The sequence below is a fragment of the Xenia sp. Carnegie-2017 genome, unplaced genomic scaffold, assembly GCF_021976095.1.
Source record: "Xenia sp. Carnegie-2017 unplaced genomic scaffold, XeniaSp_v1 HiC_scaffold_1, whole genome shotgun sequence".
In the NCBI taxonomy this organism is placed as follows: Eukaryota; Metazoa; Cnidaria; class Anthozoa; order Malacalcyonacea; family Xeniidae; genus Xenia; species Xenia sp. Carnegie-2017.
The window spans coordinates 3,048,304-3,067,716 of record NW_025813402.1 but is presented as its reverse complement, the minus strand read 5'-3'; the positions used below and the strand labels follow the sequence as shown (position 1 = coordinate 3,067,716).

Below are 19,413 nucleotides of genomic sequence, written 5' to 3'. Positions count from 1 at the left end.
CACGAGCATCGCAAAGTTTTAGTAAGCAATTGTAAGAATGCATGTATATGTGGCCTCCACCTTAAAAAAAATATTGTATTTATGACTCGACAACATAAATCCAAACATTAATAAAGTATACTTTTAATAAGAAATCTTTACAACCCAAATTTACATATTTCCAATAAAATTATTTGCATAACAACCTAATTTAGAAAGACAGCAAATCACAGACAAGAACGTAGACGACGGCTGCTGCTTTTAGTTTTACTTATTTAATATTTAATTCCAAATTTCCAACACCTTTCTTCCTTACATATTAAACTTATAATCCCCAATAAACCCGTTTTTCTCGTCCATATTCTAGGCTAATGTTTAATGAAACGAAGCGCTCCATGGCTAGCGTATATTTCTTTCTCGAGGAACTCAAAGGAACATAAATTTCGATTGGCTGTAATCACGACTTGCCCATTGAGTTTTATATTTTTATCCATTTGAGATAGCAATGTCAAGTTTCCAGACAAAGTAGCAGTTGCATGTACTTCAACAGCCTGATCAATGCTAACTCCTGTAATTTTTTGTGGTTCGCTGACTTGAGTTAAGAAAATAGATCCCACTTCGTCTCCATGACTATCCAAAGCTTGAAAAATATCACCGACCGATAAAATTTCTGGTAAAAACGCAAAGCCAGCTTCATGGCTGTCGGACCAAAAGAAGTTGTTATTCTCCAAAATATCCTCACTTTCAAATGTCAGACGTCTGCCATAACCTTTTCCAATCGATTCGAGTTTCTTCGCTTTACCGCCAAATAATTGCTCGTTTGTATTCATCAGACGCACACGGTATTTGAAGCCGGGGACGATGTAATCGTGAACAAGCGTCCCAATAACAGGTAATTCATATTTTTGAAGGTTGAAAAAGCTTGCATTCTTTTTCAAATCGAAGGAAGGCAATTTACCGTATTGACTACTCGTAAGCACAGACATGTTTATAATTGACCTTTCAAATTAAAACAAAGTTTAAATTTTCGCCTATTTTTTAAATATACTTTCCAAACAAGTAATTAAAAACACTATATGGCAGTTTTATGCGAGCAAAAACCGACACTTAACCTATTTCAACATACATGAACGAAAGACCTTAACGTAAACAAACTGTACAATTTCACAACAATTCACAGTGATAGTAAAAACCTTGAAATTTAATTGGTCCTCATTTACTTGTATTTCATTTATTAGAGAAAAATAATTTCTATTGGTTGATATTTTTGTATTCACGTGCTAGTTTATTTTCACATAAAAATATGGAACAAAGTCCAACTCTTGTCCAATTCAATCGCACGTGAATTACATGTAACCTGTACATGAATGACTAATGACACTATCAGTGTTATTATGTCAATTGATCATACCACGTGCCAATCTACTTTCCGACGGTAAGCATGCGACGATAACACGTGTCAAAAAAAAGAAATCAAATTACAAAATTTGTGTGATTCGGGCAATCAAATGGTCGGACATAGTATTGTATATGTGGAATTGTGGCAATAAAATGGAAAGAAAATGCTCTAGGGCATTTGTAAATCGTATTTTAGAAATCCTAAACCACTAATTATAAAGGCAGATGGTGTAAGAGTAAATAAAAAACATTTTCCGTCTAATCAACGGAAAGCTTGGATTCTCAATATAAATATTAGAGCTCAACAAATAATTTTAAACATAGTCATAAACAATTTGGTTTTATTAAATTTATTAAAAGAGTGACGTTTCGTCTTTACTCAAGACATCTTCAGGCTAATTAGGAAGTTAACAAGAATATAGATATATATAGAGCTATTTACATAGTTTGAGTTGTCAGGTTACTGTGAATGTGTAGGTGTGATGTGATGTATTGTGTGATGTAAGTGTGATATAAGTGTGATGTATTGTTAGGGTGAGGTGTTGAGACTAGAAAGGTTAGCACTATTTTCCACCCAGCAACCGCCCTTTATTTGAAATATAATATTTTACACAATATAATATTTTACACAATCTAATATTTTACACAATATAATATTTTATATAATATTTTACACAATCGTCGAAAAACGACATATTTTCCAGCCTGGATTATAAGTTTATGACTTAAGGTGGTTGCATGAAAATTTATACTGCAACATTTATCTGTAAATATTTTCATATGTTGATATTAAAAACTGTATTATAAAAATATAAAATTACTCGCCATCTCAAAACGACCTAGCACCAGTGCATGCATGGTTTCCTTTTAGCTTTTGGTTCTTTCCCATTAGCCGCCATCTTTAATTTATTAACGATTGTGTAAAGTAAAGGGCGGTTTGCTGGGTGGAAAATAGTGCTAACCGACTAGAAAAGCTTAAGAAGGATGGAGCTGCCTTGGGTGATAAGTGAAGGTTTTAGTTTGGAGATGAGGAGGCTTTCGTGGATCATGAGGTCGAATGTGTCGGAGCAGGATGAGATGATTTTAAAATCGTCTGGCGAAGCAGGGTGGTTGGAGGAGTTACTATGAGAAAGAATACTTGACATTAATGGTTCGTATAGCGTTTTCCAGTCAAAGGAGAGATCCCCAAGTGTTCCAAGATTCTGGTGTGTAAGTGGCGTGTGGTTTGACCCACATACGACGCGGAACAGCATCGACAAAAAAAAGCTTGCGGAAAGCTTGGATATGACATTAAATATAAAGGTACTAAGTAATAGAGAAAACTAAAAACATCTATCACATTGTCACGAATATTACGAGTGGCGTAACAAAGAGTTGATGAGTTTGATATGCATTTGTCAAAACAAGCTTAAGAGACAAAGAGCATGCCAAAAATATATGCTTGAAAACTTGCTCAGGGCATCTACAAGCACCAATTTCAGAGCTCGCTCTGTCACAAGTTAATTGATAATCTGAGCATGCGTTGTCAACTCCACAAACTCTTCAAGCTCATAGTAACGACGAACTGGATGTACTAGTACCGATTTTGGAGTAATTATCTCGCTCAGTCACAATTTTTAAGACAAATCATCTGCGCATGCGCAGTGAACTTGACCAGCTACCCAAGTTCATTGTCATGGCAACGACCAACTGCATCTACTAGCACCAATTTTGAAGTAAATAGCATGCTTAGTAACAATTTAATAGAGAAATCATCTGCGCATGCTGGAGCGCATGCGCAGTCCACTCAAGTAATTGTTCATAGTCATGACGACGACCAACTATATGTACTTGCACTACATTCGTGTCAATTAACTCACTTAGTCGCAAATTATCAAAGAAATCATCTGGGCATGCGCAGTAACAATAACAATCATCCCACAACTTTCGTAAGTCTTTGAATTTTTGTATATATATATAAAGCTAAAATTTCATATAGTAGATGTCAACTAGCAGTGGAAGCCGGGTGCGATATGTATGCAGTGGCTTAGGGGCCCAGACGTTTCGGGTCGCGACCGCACTCTCCCTGCGTACCCCGAGCAAAGCCTATCGCAGGTGATCTCGGGGTCTGATGGGCGGAAGCTTGCTATTGCATCTCCCAAGTAGGATAGCGTGGAGGGGCCGAAATCTCCTACCGAAACGTTAACATGCGGCGTTCTAGTGCCTTACATATCAGAAGGTATCGGGAAGCATGGCCCGAAAACGGGTTTTTTTTGCTTTCGAATTTTGTCTTTTTGTTTTACTTCTCATAAAATAAACCAAGCAATGTTTCAATAAACTTCTTATGACCCTGTCTTTTTCTGACACTTATAATTAAAGACAACCTTAAATATGTTTTATACCATTTTTATCGGTTTATATCTTTCTGAATTAACTCTCCCATTTACTGTTTCTCATGTATCACGAGCAAACCATCCATATGCTTTATGGCAAACAAACAAAAATTATGTGGTTCCCTTAGTTAACATGCGACGCTCTAGTGCTCAACTATGTCGGGGTATCGGGAGGCATGGACCGAAAACGGGATTTTTTGTTTTCAAAATTTGTCTTTTTCTACAAGAATTCTTCTCATAAAAGAAAGTAGAACGTCACAAATACTCATTTATGTGCATGTTTTTGAATTAGTGTGGCACGATGTAATTTTGCTCTGGATGTTTATACTTTTGGCATAATCAAAACCTTCAATTGATCATCTGGAAACACCGATCAGAGAATTGAAGTCAAAAATTTTATCTTTCTAAAATATGCTTTCTTTAAATGATAGTACTTAGTCTAAATACGAGTAAAAACAATTGGTTACACTTACTGTAAGAAACGTTAAATGACCATGATAAGGCTACGAGACGTCGTTCTAAAATAGACACAAGCAACAAAATTTTTAAATTTGATGAATGATAGAAACACTTACAACCTTAACTTTCACTTCTTAGTTCTTACATCTTCTCGTCTTTTTGCATCTGACAAAGATACTAAACAAGTCAGTGGTATGACAAAAACACATTCCGCTTTTAGTCTCACGAGAATAAAAACGTTATTTCGCTAATGCCTGTTTTAATAATGGAACCAGGTCCTGATGACCCTAGCTTATAACTATAGACCAGTGGGCTTTACAATCTTAATTACATTATAAATACCTACTTTTATTAAAACGATTTAAATTCTTCCATTTAACTACAACGTAAACCTTACCACAACATTTTCATAATCATCAACCATGTTCCGAAAGCAAAATTTTCCGAACGATCATCAATGATCTTTATTCAACTTCGTTTGGGATTGACACAAAAATTCACTTTTCTTCAACCACATTAAAAACCATGGAATAATTTCACTCACAAACAACCGATCTCTTCAAAATCACTGAGCCTGTATCATTCTATCTAACGTCACTACCAAGAACTTTCCCAAAGTTTTCATCAACACATCAAAAATCTTGACTTTTACAGCTAGGCATTCTCACTCGACAAATATCAATCAGAAAACAACATGCAGGTAAGTCGTTCAAAAATATCTAATTCCTATCCACCTACATGATCAGAGTCTATGATTGGTTCTAAGTACAAAGAAAAACAATGCATTACAAAAATGATAAATTTAAAGTGTGAGAGATATTGTGTCGTTAACCTAATTTGAAAACACATTCATATAAGTGGTGTGCAACCATTCTCCAGGGTGTGAGAGAACAATGGAAAGTTCTTTATATTGGATACATTTGCAATGTAAATCACTATTGTAACTAAGGAAAATGCTTTGTGAAAATCATCGAACATGAGGGCCATGACGCAACTTGCACACCAAAGACTCGACTTAGTAAAATTTCGTGAGTAAGCAGTAGAGCCACTACTTGCGAAACCTGAGTAGTTATATTTCTTAATAATATTTTGATTCAATTTCATCTTAACAAATGTGTCACAAGGTGGCCATACTATTTTGATCTATTTTTAATAATGTATGACGTTGACAGTTCCCAAAAGCTTTCGTAGAACTGTCTACTAGAGATAAGATTGCCTATTGCGAAAAATAGAAAAATGTACTTTTCATATCAATTCATTAAGTATTATTTTCATTAAAATAAAACAGTTAAATATTGCTGGGAAAAAAAGAAAACGACTGCAAGAACGCCTCCCAAGAATGAGCATTGTATTTGCAATAAATATTTTTTTAGAGCGCCAAAGCACTCAAACGAGTAAATACGGGACTTAGATACGTTTTTACAATTATTCATATCACATGAAAACACAGCGCAATTTTAAATAAAAGCTTTGTTTGGATAACTCTGTTTGGTCTACACTTGCCCTGCATTTTACTTTTTATGGAGACATTTTATATTATAAAGTTTAATGATGCAAACATTTGAATGGCAGTGTTTTACAGTGTTTCGTTTGAATAGTTGTTTAGCAGCAAAGTAAACATGGTATAGTTGGCAACCCATACGTGCAGATCATGTCGTATTCTTGCAAGGCATGTTTACCCCTCCCCCCATCCCAACAACATATTTACATCCCCTCCCAACAACATATTTACATCCCCTCCCAACAACATATTTACATCCCCTCCCAACAACATATTTACATCCCCTCCCAACAACATATTTACATCCCATCCCAACAATATATTTACATCCCCTCCCAACAACATATTTACATCCCCTCCCAACAACATATTTACATCCCCTCCCAACAACATATTTACATCCCCTCCCAACAACATATTTACATCCCCTCCCAACAACATATTTACATCCCATCCCAACAACATATTTACACCCAATTCCAACAATATGTTTACCCTCCCCATCCCACAAACAAAAAGGTGCAAGTTTCGAGCTTGCTTCATTTGTAAGCACCTAAATCACTATTATTAGTGTACAGTAACGCCCAAGATGCCGACAGACGAAATAAAATAAGAATATTAGATTTTGTCACCATCCTAAACAAACTATTTGTTTCATCATTTATAATTCCAAGACTATATACGACATGAATAATAATGCTTCGTCTGAATTTTAGCATGTTCTGCAGAGATTAAAACTGATACTTTATCTTAAAATGACATCAATGGATACAACAGTGGTTGATTGTGAACACAATAATTTTCTTCGTTTTCCAGATTTTCTTTCATATTCTTCAAAAGTTTATTGAGATCAGCATTAGACATGCGCGATGGAAGGCTTCGCGATATACGAGCGGATTCTTCCTATAAAATGTGGAAATTTGTTGTAAAGGTAAATTTCCTAGTTGAGAAAATGAATTTTTCAACAAGTCCAATTTTTACGTTATCAAAGCATTTTCCCACAAATTTATTTCTGAAAGTTAATATAAAACCGATGTTTCATTGTGCTTCATTTTCTCTAAACGTTGACACGTGTTTTACAAATTTTTTTTGCACAAACCTTGAGTAAAGTAAGTATTTTACTTGGTCGAAATTTACAAAGATCTTGTTTCTCCACAACGTTGTCGTTCTCTTTTATTAGGTCTAAAACATAACAACATATGGTGTTAAAGTAAACTGACTGGTCGCTTAGGTTAATGTTAAAGTTAACCAAGACGAATTTCCTTCTTTCCTTATAGTAATATCTTAATAATCTTCATGATGATGGTTGGATTATTATCTTTATTTTATTAAGACACGACAAGTCATTATATTGGCTTTACATAAAGTTTAGCATACCTACATTAACTTGAAAAGGAACATTTAGCTAACTTCGTAAATATTTGCAATAATACGTCATAGAATAGCTGCAATCAATAAAACTTTCACTAGAGATAAATTTCTAATTTCTCAAACGAATTTATTTACATCATGAACATTTAGGAACATTTAAAAACTCCCACTTCCGGTTTAAAAAGCCATCAGAGCGGCCTGGTTTTGCGCATGAGCGAGGAAAGTTTTGATAGCCAAAATGACTTCTTTATAATGGCATTACGAAATTTACAGGGTAGTTTTGTTAACGTCATAAGACCACCTTCGTGATGGTAAAACAATGTATTGAGATGTTATATTCATGTCAAAAATCGCTCGCTTCCGGTCAAATCTCTGGCCATAATTTTAACATGTCAATTTATAAGCTAACACAGACATGTTTAAAGCCAAATTAGTTACTTCCTAAACTATTTAGAAAAATGTCAAGGTTACCCTTGCGACTATACGTCATCGGAAAAAAATAATTTAAAACACACCTAAGATTTCAATAAGATCAGTGATACCGAAATATGGGATGGTCACGTTCATCTGATCCACAGATATTACAAAGTCTTTCTTTACGCTATCTAAAAAATGTTTGAATTTCAAAATCATTGAATTTTTTCCCTTTCTCAGAATTTTTCATGGAAACGTGACACTAAAACGACAACAATTCCAATCACCAAATTTTCCTGAAATTTCAAATCCATTTGAAACAAGTCTTTTGTCGTCACAAGTAATTCTATAAAACATGGATACACAAATATAATTAATACAGAAATACATTTTAAAGCTTTATTGCCAGAATATGTCATATCTTAATAAAACTGGCTTTCCGACAAACCGTATGCTTTTATCGAGGTTGTTTTTGGTCACAAGTTTCTTCAGCAGCGACAACCGATTTTTATTACCAAGAATTCTGAACATGTAATTGTGCAAAAATTAATGCTGACAACAACGCCTGCGACATAAAAAATCGATGGTCAGCTGACAAGCGATAACTTACACTTCATTTAAGACAATTGGTCGGGGGAGTTTTTCTCGCGTTGCAATGTAAGTAGACAGCAATTGTCGATATAGAAGTGATTCTTGTATCCTATGTAAAAATCAAACATATCCATTAAAACATTGCATAGAAGTTTAAAGATACTATGATGGAAAGTCATGCATTAATGTCACTTACCTGTAAGGATTCAAAACATAAATTTTTCTATTTTTATGTACAAGCCAAACTCCCCAAGGATCCAAACGTTTGATTAAATATATATTGTCATCGTCAGTGGTTACTACCTCTGATCTATATACATCGTCAGTGGTTACTACCTCTGATCTATATATATAAACATTTCATTTATGAAATCTAGTTAGCAAAATATAAAAAGCGCCAACATGTACTTAAACTAAAAACTGATTGTCAATAAGTTTGTCACAACACCCAGCCGTAATGATGTGAAATACAAAATATATTAAACATTATACATTAAAAAAATGAACTGATTTTTTACCTGCTTCTAGCAACTAAATGTTGTAATTGTGATAAAGAGAATGAAATATCTTTAGCACTACAAAATGTTTCGTAACTAGATGGTGATTGAAGAAATGATGTCAACATAGATTGTCCTCCTATCTAAATAAAACAAAAACAGATATTGCTGGATTGCAAACAAAAATCATAAAACGAAAAATGAGCGACGCCCACTGCAACAAGGGACTGGAAAAGAGGTCATTTGACAAAGAAATTAAATTAATAAAAAGCAGATATGTTTTAAACAGAATAATGTATATACCAACCTTAAAGCATTTCTTGCTTTTCTTGGAAATCCCGTTGCTTACATTCCCCTGGATTAAAACAAAGCAGTTACTTCAATTTTCCTTTGATTTAGAATTACAGTAAACTTTTCAGCCAGTAAAATAATAAATAATTGTCTTATTCAGCGCTGAAATCTGATCAGCACTGATAAATGACAAAAACAACAATTTTTTTACAGTCACTGGTTTCAAGAAAAACTTAGAGCTAAAAAAAGACACGTTTATTTAAAACCTGACTGTTTTCTTTTCCTTGTTTCCGTTTTCGATTACACGACGTCGCTTTTATGAAATGTGTATCTTGCAATCTGTTGTCAACATTTGGTCGAAAAACACGAACAGGCTGAAAAGTATTCACAAAAGTGAGTTCCACATTTTGCAAATGTAAATCAGTATGCTTTAGTAAAAAGGAAAGACAACCTCGATTTCCTTTCCATTTTTATCAAGAAAACATTGACCTTTACTCCAAAGTTCCTGGTTTGGTACGTTAGAGTCTGACAAAAAAAAAGAAAATGATAAACACGAACAAAAAAATAGATAATCCGTTGAAGAAAATACAAGATAACACAAAGTAATAATCATTGACAGTTTTGGAAAATGAGAGGACACACGAGGACATAGATTGGTAACCAACAGTTTAGTACCATTTAGTACACGTTGGGGGTGAAATAAGGAAAATGAGAGGACACATATGTACACAGATTGGTAACCAACAGTTTAGTACCATTCAGTACAAGTTGGGGTTGAAAAAAGGAAAATGAGAGGACACACAAGGACACAGATTGGTAACCAACAGTTTAGTACCATTTAGTACACGTTGGGCTTGAAATAAGGAAAATGAGAGGACACACAAGGACACAGATTGGTAACCAACAGTTTAGTACCATTTAAAACAAGTTGGGGTTGAAAAAAGGAAAATGAGAGGACACACATGTACACGATACGATTACACACAAAAAAACAAAAACATTGACGTAAATTTGATAGTTAATTTTATTTTTTTATATTGTTTCTAAAATCCAAATCTAATTAAGACTAAAAATCTTAAACCTTACCGTTATCTAGAGAAATATTTACAAGCGATTCATCAATTTCTGAATCCGAGACAAAATCTTTCAGGAGATCATCAATATTTTTACTTGTTTCCATCCTCGGACTGGACATTTCTTCGCTTTCTCTTGAGCATTTTGCATTATTTTCATTCGTAGCATTTGCTTTTGGTTGATTAACTTTAAAATTTGTATTTTCCAAGAAATTATCGTCCTTCCATGAATCATCACTCCTTAACTGAACAATAACTCCTTCATTTAGGCAACTTGTATCTTCAATAATTTGTTTGTCTAACTGTATGTTTCCTCCATTTTCAGAAACATTATTTTCATTAGTATGAGTTTCATAAATCGCCTTGTTTTCCTTTTGTCGTTTAGATAAATAAAATTTCTCGTCATATTTGTCTTTACTTTCTCTATTTATCGTCAATTCATCTTTCTCCTTCTAGTGATTGTTGATTCATTTTATCATTTCCATTTACCGTCAAGTCTTCTTTATCTCCTCCCTTTTCTATAAATTCGTCTTCATCTTCTCCTTTTTCTGTCAGTTCATCTACGTCTCCTCCATTTTCGATCAATTCTTCTACATCTCCTCCATTTTCCATCAATTCATCTACATCTCTTCGATTGATCGTTGACTCATCTTTATCATTTTCATTTACCGTCATGTCATCAGGTGAATTCAGAGCAATTTCATCACAATTGAACTCTTCACTATGCCGTGATTGTTGACTGCAACGGTCACAATTAAGAAAAGATTATTTATAAAAGATTCAATCTACACACGTAAAAGTAAACAAAATTGAACATAAACTACAACTAGAACTTACTGAAGTGAACAAACAGCAGTTTCTCCATTGTCTGAGTAAATCTCGCTCAAAGCTTCGCTAATCATCGCAAAAAGTTCTTCCTGACAGGAAAAATGTAATTAGCACAAAAATGTCATTAGCAGATGCTTGAGAAAAAATGTTATAAGCAGATGTTTAAGAAATAATTACATTAGCAGATGTTTGAGGATTATAGGACACCGCGCATTCAATAACCATTCTATTATAAACCAACCACCGCACCTACCTACATATCTGCACACAAGCTAGTTGAATCAGGGTTTCGTAGTTTTAAACAATTCTTTCATTGGATAAATTACTAGCAACAGTAATTCACATGATCAGAAGTTAAAGAGAAAAAACTAGTTCGGTTTTATCGTTGTTTCTTTTCTTGCCGACATTCAATAAAAAAAATTTCATTTCCTTCAACGGTTTTTATAGTTTAGAAATATAAAGTAACCTTGTTGTTAACCATAACTTTGTTTTTATTTGGCTCCAAATTAGCATCAATATCTTCACTGGACACTATCACACTCACAAAACATAACGGATATTTTGAAGTAGACATCTCCTCCTTGTTTGGGCAGCATAATGTCTTTAACAGCTATACAATTAAGTTAAAATTTGTTTCCATATCTAAGCGCAGTTTCCTAGGGCAGTTTGCAAAAGAATGTGAAAATGAGCAATAAAGGAATACTAACACTTTGTGTTAACTTTGTGTTAGTTTTAAAACATTTTTTAACAAGGGAAGGGGGTGAGAGGCAAATTTGCCAGTGTATTTCTGGAAGTAAATGCTTTGAAAATATTAATTTTAGAAGCAATTTAATGCAAACCTGAGATAATTCCTTCCAAAGAACATAACGTTTGTTGACAAAGATAAAAGTTCTATCACAAGATGATCTCCACATAAACTCTTTATTTGCATCACGTTTGGGAACAAAACATTTAACTTTCATGTTTAATTCACTATTTGAACGTTCAAAATTCTCAAATTGACTAAAAACACGAACACCAAGGGTATCGATAATAGCTGATCTTAAATCTGCACATTTATTCTTTTGCCATATAACATTTTTATTATTCCGTAAAATGATCCTAACTTTTGGATTTATTAAGCCATAAGCCAAGAGAAGATCTTCAATGTTCTTCAATTCTTCTCTACATCTTTTACTAGCTTGAAAATGTTGCTTTCTCACAGGCAAATTTTTAAAAATATTTGAAGCCACAACTGTTGTTCCAATACCATCATGTGTGAGCTTGCTTGATAAAATATGTCCTTGATGATCAAGTTGATACAACATTGCAACAGAATCATTAACTGTTCTGGTTGTTACAACAACATCTGCAACTTCACAAAGCGAACCCAATGCCTCTCCACGAAATCCATAAGTTTCGAGCATTTTTAAATCCTCATGTTTTGAAATCTTTGAAGTATAATATTTTTGAGCCATAAATTCGGTGTCACCTCGTTTGATTCCACATCCATTATCCCGAACCTCAATCTTCTCTAAACCATATTTTTCCTGTCATCAAAAATCAGATTGTTTATCATTCCACATCGAGTTAAAGTAACTACGTCAATCTTAGAGCCTGCTTTTAAATAGAAGAGTTAATAGTATGGATATAAAAATTTCCCACTTGCAGCTCAACTTTTCCTTACATCATCAGCTTTCTTTACCATGATCAGTAGTATAACATTTAAGTAAAACAATTGGCTTTATTTTTTCATTTGATCTTTACTAAAAATCTTTACTGTAATATTTTCCAATGGCATAGCAATCCTCCAGATTTGGTCATGCTATGTAAATTTTAGATTGTTTGTATGTATTATTTATTTCTCTAGAAATCTATTGTTTTTACTCTAAATAAATACCAGGGGAAAATTTTCTGGGGGTTGCAGGGGATTGCACACCATCTTTCACATAAAATTATGTAAAAAGCTAATAACTCTTCATTACGCAAGGTTCACTCATCTATAAACCTTTAAATCTACAATAGCTAGGACAATGATGTACCCCCCTTGGAATATCTGCACCCCCCCTATCAAACTAGCATTACTCCGCCCATGATAAACTCCAGAATATTTGCATAGCAGGAGTAAATAAACAGGATGCCTGCCTGCTCCAGGGTCAAATTTATAAGTTGCCTTAAAGTTATCATACATTTATGATATACACGTGCATTTAAGTTCCATGTATACTTATTTCAAAAGTTTAAAAGTGATTTATTTTCCTGCCAATGAATCACAATAAAGTAAGTCTTACTAATTATGTTTTAGTTAGCCTAATGAAGACTTACCAATTTCACATCCACGGAAGATGCGCCAGCATCTAGTGCATTTTCTATCAATTCCTTCACGACAGAAGCAAATGAAGTCACTACTTGAGTGCTAGTAAGTAAGCGAATACTTTCTACAGGTAATTTCTTCATCGTGTGATTGTGATCGTGTCGTATCAATTTACATTTGAAGTTTGTGCAAAATGTGAGGAGCCATATTATGGCGGGAACTACCTGCATACAGGCGCCATATATGGTGCGAATGGAAAATGTAGTTGTAAAAAATACACTGACCAGATGACACTGACTGCCAGAATGAAAGTTGAGGCGGTCCGGCATATTGTATACTTGAACAAGAATAACAACAAAACAGTAGGATTGTGTGTGTAAAAATAGCGTTGTTTTGAATTACCTTGTTACAACACACAACTTTTCAATGGCAGTAAATATTGCATACTTTTGAATTGAATTTGCTTTCTAAGGAGCGCATATCACAATTATTTTTTCTGCGTATTGCATTGTTTACACGGTACTAGAAACAGTCACTGGAAACAGGCTGATATGGTAAGGGTTCTGACCACATGGGGTCTGACGGGTTTGACTGATCCAATGGTCCGATTTGATCCGCGTATTTTTACCCTTTTGTAATTAATATAAAATTGTAACATGTGAAAGATAGTATTAACTATTTCCAGCAACTCGACAACTATTTTCCTCTAATTCAGCAAATTCAACAGTCAACACCCATTCTCGCTCGCCCTACGCATCAACCTCACGTGCGTTCTTCCAACCAAAATTTTCACACTTTCAGTTGTAGTTTGCGTGTCGGTGGAACTACTTTAATCGTCTTGCAATTGTCTACGCACAGGCGTGCTAAATGACAGACCACAGCAGCACTGTTACAGATTGTCCGGGATTGGAAAATGAATTGTTGACCAGAATGTTTAAAATCATAGAACAAAAAACTTATTTAGAGCGATAACGTCGCACCATAAGATGGTTCGTTTTCAATGACTTTCGACCTATGCTTATCGACAAGACACAAAAACCAGGCTTAAGAGTTTAATGAACGCAGTCAGAAAGAGTAGCTAAAGATAAACCCCTTTTCCTAGGACAATTTTTGTCTAAACGAACTTTTCATTCACTAAGTTATTTAACTCGCCGTCAAACAGGAGTGGAAGGCTAATAATATTATATATTTGCATGATTTTGGCCATACGATAAAATGTATCGCTGATAAAATGTACATGACTTAGCTATAAACAGTTCATACAAATAAAACTTCCTTGTTTGGTTATAACTCTCTATACGTCTAAAACTCTCGGATTTAATAAATAATGAACCAATGTCTCTGCAGTCTAAAAGAATTTTTCGTCGTTTCAGAGACGGTTGGGCTCCAATTCTTTTTGTTGATTGTGGCACTTGTTGTTAAAACTACAAGTATTCGTGTTCTTGGAAAAGAATATATTATTAAAAGTCAGCAAATTCTTTTGCACATTTTTCAGTGGTAGATAATCTTAACTGCTCTTCTTCGTAGTCGTCAAAATTACTGGGATCACCAGGACCTTTACACTTGGGTTTAAATGGCGATTCAATCTAAATTAATAGAATAAATGTTAATTGTAATCCAACGAAAAAAGCTGCTTATACCTATGAGTCCCCATAAAGGATGATACAATTTATGTGAAAAAAACCACCTTTAAAATGGACTGTAGAATTGCAGCCTGTATCAAAGTGTTCCTTTCAAGTAAAGGTTAGATTAGGTTAACTACACATTCCAGGGTTAGGTAAGTTTTCAAGTAAATGAAACATGTTTATGAAAAACTTCAATTATGTAAAATCCAAAGATTTACCTTCTTTTGATAAATGAGAATCCAATCAGTTGGTCCAAACCATCTATGATTGCGAATATCATTGACACCATTTTTCAAATTACCATAACGTTTTGTCAAGTCAACTTGAAGTAGATTTTTCAGCAGATCTTTAAGTTCAGATGTAAAATGAGATGGAAATCTAACCTATAATTAAAGTGAACGAGACCAGTATATCAGACATATTAACAACATTATTGGACTCTTTCGAAGCAAAATAATTCTACCTTTCCGGAAACAATCTTTTCATATATTTGAATAGGTTGGTCAGCAAAAAAAGGTGGATAACCAGCTGACATTTCATAAATCAAAACACCCAAGGCCCACCAATCAACAGCCTTGTTGTAGCCCTACATAACATAATGATTACCATATGAGCAAAATTAAAAAAATACATATTTCACTAGAATCGGAAATAAACAGCAGGATATTTTCTTATAACCTTGGAAAGTATAATTTCAGGGGCTAGATACTCTGGAGTGCCACATAATGTCCAAGTCCTTCCTTTGACTCTTTTAGCAAAGCCAAAATCAGTGATCTTCATAAAAGACAATTGAATAGGTGAAATATAAACTTGTAGAGCAAATTATTAAAGTCAATCATTAGTATCTTTAACTATAGTACCTTTATGTATCCTTGATTGTCAATAAGAAGATTTTCTGGTTTTAAATCCCTAATTCATAAAATACAAGGCTACAAGGTTAATAAGATTCAACAATGATAATATTAAAACTATTAAAAACATACCTGTAAATAAGATCCAATGAATGAAGATACTCAAATGCAAGAACAATTTGTGCTGCATAAAATCTTGAATGTCCTTCACTGTAATAAAGCAGAAAAAACATTTACTCACAAAAATGAGAATTGAGTGGATTTATCAATTAATACATTTTATCTCACCTGAACCGACCAATTCTTCTCAAATGGGAAAACATTTCTCCACCAGGGACAAATTCCAGCACCATGTATAAGTAGGAATTATCCTAATGCAAAAATACTCCACAATAATAAGGCATAAAATAGAGTCATGTATCCATTAATGTGTGGGTGAATGTATATAATGCAATTCCCTTGTCACCACTTATATCTAAGTGGTTTTCATAATAAACAAACTCTCACATAATTAAATGTTTTGGGAAAGTTTTAAGTCAATTGGGTTCATTCATCATGAACCAAATTTCTTATGAATAAAACAAGCAGATGAAACCTACCTACTTAGCTGATTTCTATGCAAAACACTCAACTAATCTAAATGTAAATCTGACATTTTCTGGCTTATGTATTTCTAATAAAAATTGTAGAAAAATTTTCTAAAGATAGTTCTGTTAAAATTCTTTCTACTACATAAGGCAACACAATATGGAAAGCTGAAAACAACAAAGTGATTCAAAGAGAATGTTGAATATTCAAAACTTATGCTACCTTGAAATTCCATTCAAGATTCACAAGAAAAGGAAAACTGATTGCTTGCAAAATACGTTTTTCATTTAAAGTATGCTCTACTTGCTTCAGCTTCACCACCTAGATATGAACAAAAAAATTATAACAAGGTTAATATTTGACAACAGGGACATTAATGATCTAAGACCACTACAACAAGCACAACGTTCACAAACAAAACAACAATTTTTCATTGTTATTGACTATCATCATGGCGGAATAGTAAATTATACTATTCAGAAACAAATACTAGGTCCGAAGAAACATTAAAATTTTGAAATTCATGGCAAAGCATTCAAATGAAATTTGATTCGAGTTTCATATTGAGCACGCTTCAGGTAACAAGAAACAGATGTTCTGACAATCGCTGAAAACATTTATTTCAAAGAACACACTTCCATTATGTTAACTCCTTTTCGTGTTGCAGGATAGATTTAAATACTAGATATTGCAGTTTGCAAGTGAACGGCAACATTTGCACCAAACGATGTTGTACATAAGAATAAATTTCCATTTGACATTTCCTGTTTACTCGATACCTTTTGCTTGTCCAAAATTTTAATGGCATAAAATTTTCCAGTTTTTTTTCTCTGTACAAGCATTACTCGTCCAAATGACCCCGTCCCAAGAGTTTTAAGTCGTTCAAAATCTTCAAGACTAGCTGTGTTCTGTAAAATAAAAATGCAAACAAGTTTAATAGGCGTTGCATTTGGCAACAAACGTTTAGTCTTAAATCCTAAAAGCACACAGTTTAATGCATGTCAAGCTTAAATCATAGCATAATATTTGTTATAAAGGTATTTTTTATAAACAAAACTCCAATAGATTGTACAAAATGAGTTTCAGGAAACCGGAAAACATAGACTGATCCTTCCTGCATTGTCCTTTCACTCTAGTCAATGACGCGTTCCAGATATATTTTTACATTTACAGCTCGACAAATGATTTCTACCTGTGCGGGTTTTTCCCATTTCTGATTAAACTCTTCTTTTGCTTGACTGAGAAATGCCTTGACTAAAACGATCAGAAAGGTTTACAAGCCATGCATTTAACATTGAAGACACATCGAAACACATGCATATAAATAGCCACAAAAAGTATCCGTGTACTCGCTATTTACCATTCTCTGGATCTCCCTTTTTCCCCGTGGTATTGCCCATTATTATGAGGCAAGGGGAAAATCGTCCGTTACTTCAAGGAAATTATTTTATAAATGTACAAAAAAATCGCTTTTTTACTCGTTTCCAGACGACTTTGTATTTTTCATGCCCAAAAGCGAAGCTGCAGGGAATATAAGATGAAGGTGGCGGGTTCATAAACGGAAACGTCACAATTTTTTATGCTTTTTGATTGGTCAATTGAAAAAAGTCATTAAAATGCTCTCCATATTTGGAAGCAAAGAGAAAATTTTTCATACGGTCTTTTTTTGACGTATGTTTATGACGTCAAAATCTCAATATTTGAAAAACAATATAACATATGCTGGGGATAATGGTGATCATGGTGAGTATTCATCGATATGTTATGCATATATAATTTAATAAAAGTTTCCAAATTATGCAAAATAATAAAGTATTTTAAAAATTTACGGTATGCATATCTGAATATTACTCAATAAGTAGTGCGTGCTGGGTAGAATGTTTTTGTAAAAAAATCGAGAAAAAATTATTTAAAAAAATCCTCGAAAAAATCCATTATCACGATACTTGCGTTTTACAACTTTGCATAAAAACTATATGAGGGAGTGTTTTCTTGTCACAAGTCGTTACCAAGACAACATCATGTCGTCATTTTGCTATGTACAAGATTTTATGAAAACGACTTGTGTGACTTCCTTGTTTTGCTTTCAAAATTATTAATTAGCCAACTGATACGAAATAACCAATGAACAAAAAAAAACAAAATAATAGGTCTTATATCTTAGTTGCATAAAAATCAGTGGCAAATCTTCTGTATTTCAGTTATTGCATTGCACAGAGCAAATCCATTTTACTTTATAGAGCAGTCGAAATGTTGCTTTTACTGGATACTTTGAGCGAAAACAGCACATCAAATGACGTTTTGCATTCATATATGATTTAATTTGTTGACATACATGAAAACAAAAAACCTTAGTTTACTTACTAGGATCTCCTTTTGCGTTTTTCAATGACTTCATTGACTTTGGCACAACGTTGAATGATAAACTAAATCTTTTCTGAATAAATACTTCGTTTTGTTGAGTGCTAATATGCCAGTTATGAACAACGAGGACAACAATGCTGAATTAAAATCAAATATCCCTTTCGTGACTCAGCTTTTTTCAAAAACCGTACAAATCCGTTTATCCCAATATATCCAAGAAACGACCACGAATAAAAACAAAGCTGACAAATAGATAACCAGAAAGCTTGCTGTTTTAATGTAAAATCGGTAAAGATGGAATACTAACAAGAATGCGATAACATATTCAATGCAAACAAATGCAGAATTGCAAATGTGGCAAGGGATTAAATTTCAACAAAATGATCCACCTATTGTACTATGACTTACTAACGACAAAAACTAACCTTTGAAATGATGCTTGTTGTCTTGGTAACACTACAACGAGTTTTCCATTCCAGAATAAAGGCTAAAAATAATTCTTGCCTCTTTAGTTTATACTTACTCTCAAAAAGCGGTGATTTTACTTCAAGTTTTTTCAAAACTGAGAGTGTAGAGATCAGCTCCTTAACTTTTCAACACTGCTTTTCAACGATCCGTGCACTGATTTTCGTGCAATTACCATGGTAACTACCTAGATTAACCAAGCATGTCGTCGTCTAACTCCAAAAACATGGAGACCAACTGTCGATTTTGGCCATCCAGGTATCGAAGCTCCGCTGAATAAAATATCGCAGTTTCTTGTTTAAAAAAGAGTTTTTATACTATTGACTCTATAGACCAGGGGTCTCCAAACTTTACAGCCGGAGGGCCACATGAACTTTCATCCAGCATGTTGAGGGCCGAAGAATATAAAAAATTTCCACGTTATCCTTCAGCTTTTTAAATTTCGCAATGTGC

The 19,413-nt window shown here is 33.8% G+C and overlaps 4 protein-coding genes across 5 annotated transcripts; all 4 read right to left on the bottom strand.

The window, feature by feature from the left end:
• Window positions 1-107: 107 nt before the first annotated feature.
• Window positions 108-1,121, bottom strand: LOC124435195. Its single transcript, XM_046985174.1, has one exon. It carries the CDS (start codon window positions 963-965, stop codon window positions 348-350), a length of 618 nt encoding a protein of 205 aa, XP_046841130.1. The 5' UTR covers window positions 966-1,121; the 3' UTR covers window positions 108-347.
• A 5,236-nt stretch (window positions 1,122-6,357) lies between these two features.
• Window positions 6,358-10,365, bottom strand: LOC124441994 (PMS1 protein homolog 1-like). Its single transcript, XM_046992478.1, has 12 exons — window positions 9,960-10,365; window positions 9,325-9,398; window positions 9,140-9,247; window positions 8,890-8,937; window positions 8,604-8,725; window positions 8,282-8,428; window positions 8,105-8,194; window positions 7,943-8,017; window positions 7,782-7,840; window positions 7,596-7,685; window positions 6,809-6,891; window positions 6,358-6,612 (listed from the first exon to the last, which is right to left on the bottom strand). The coding sequence occupies exons 1-12, from the start codon at window positions 10,066-10,068 to the stop codon at window positions 6,460-6,462; spliced, it is 1,158 nt and encodes a 385-aa protein (XP_046848434.1). The 5' UTR covers window positions 10,069-10,365; the 3' UTR covers window positions 6,358-6,459.
• On the bottom strand, window positions 10,319-13,293 carry LOC124441982 (PMS1 protein homolog 1-like). The gene is made up of 5 exons (XM_046992470.1): window positions 13,079-13,293; window positions 11,614-12,303; window positions 11,241-11,384; window positions 10,784-10,863; window positions 10,319-10,685 (listed from the first exon to the last, which is right to left on the bottom strand). Exons 1-5 carry the CDS (start codon window positions 13,208-13,210, stop codon window positions 10,385-10,387), a joined length of 1,347 nt encoding a protein of 448 aa, XP_046848426.1. The 5' UTR covers window positions 13,211-13,293; the 3' UTR covers window positions 10,319-10,384.
• A 939-nt stretch (window positions 13,294-14,232) lies between these two features.
• On the bottom strand, window positions 14,233-18,786 carry LOC124437082 (cAMP-dependent protein kinase catalytic subunit alpha-like). 2 transcript variants are annotated; one of them, XM_046987113.1, is made up of 11 exons: window positions 18,496-18,786; window positions 17,324-17,385; window positions 16,911-17,039; window positions 16,354-16,452; window positions 15,832-15,914; window positions 15,676-15,753; window positions 15,553-15,601; window positions 15,371-15,466; window positions 15,156-15,278; window positions 14,911-15,075; window positions 14,233-14,653 (listed from the first exon to the last, which is right to left on the bottom strand). In XM_046987113.1, the coding sequence occupies exons 1-11, from the start codon at window positions 18,527-18,529 to the stop codon at window positions 14,528-14,530; spliced, it is 1,044 nt and encodes a 347-aa protein (XP_046843069.1). In that variant the 5' UTR covers window positions 18,530-18,786; the 3' UTR covers window positions 14,233-14,527. The 2 variants fall into 2 exon arrangements, with proteins under 2 accessions (XP_046843069.1, XP_046843062.1); XM_046987106.1 differs by lacking the exon at window positions 18,496-18,786 and adding an exon at window positions 17,492-17,690.
• Window positions 18,787-19,413: the final 627 nt, after the last annotated feature.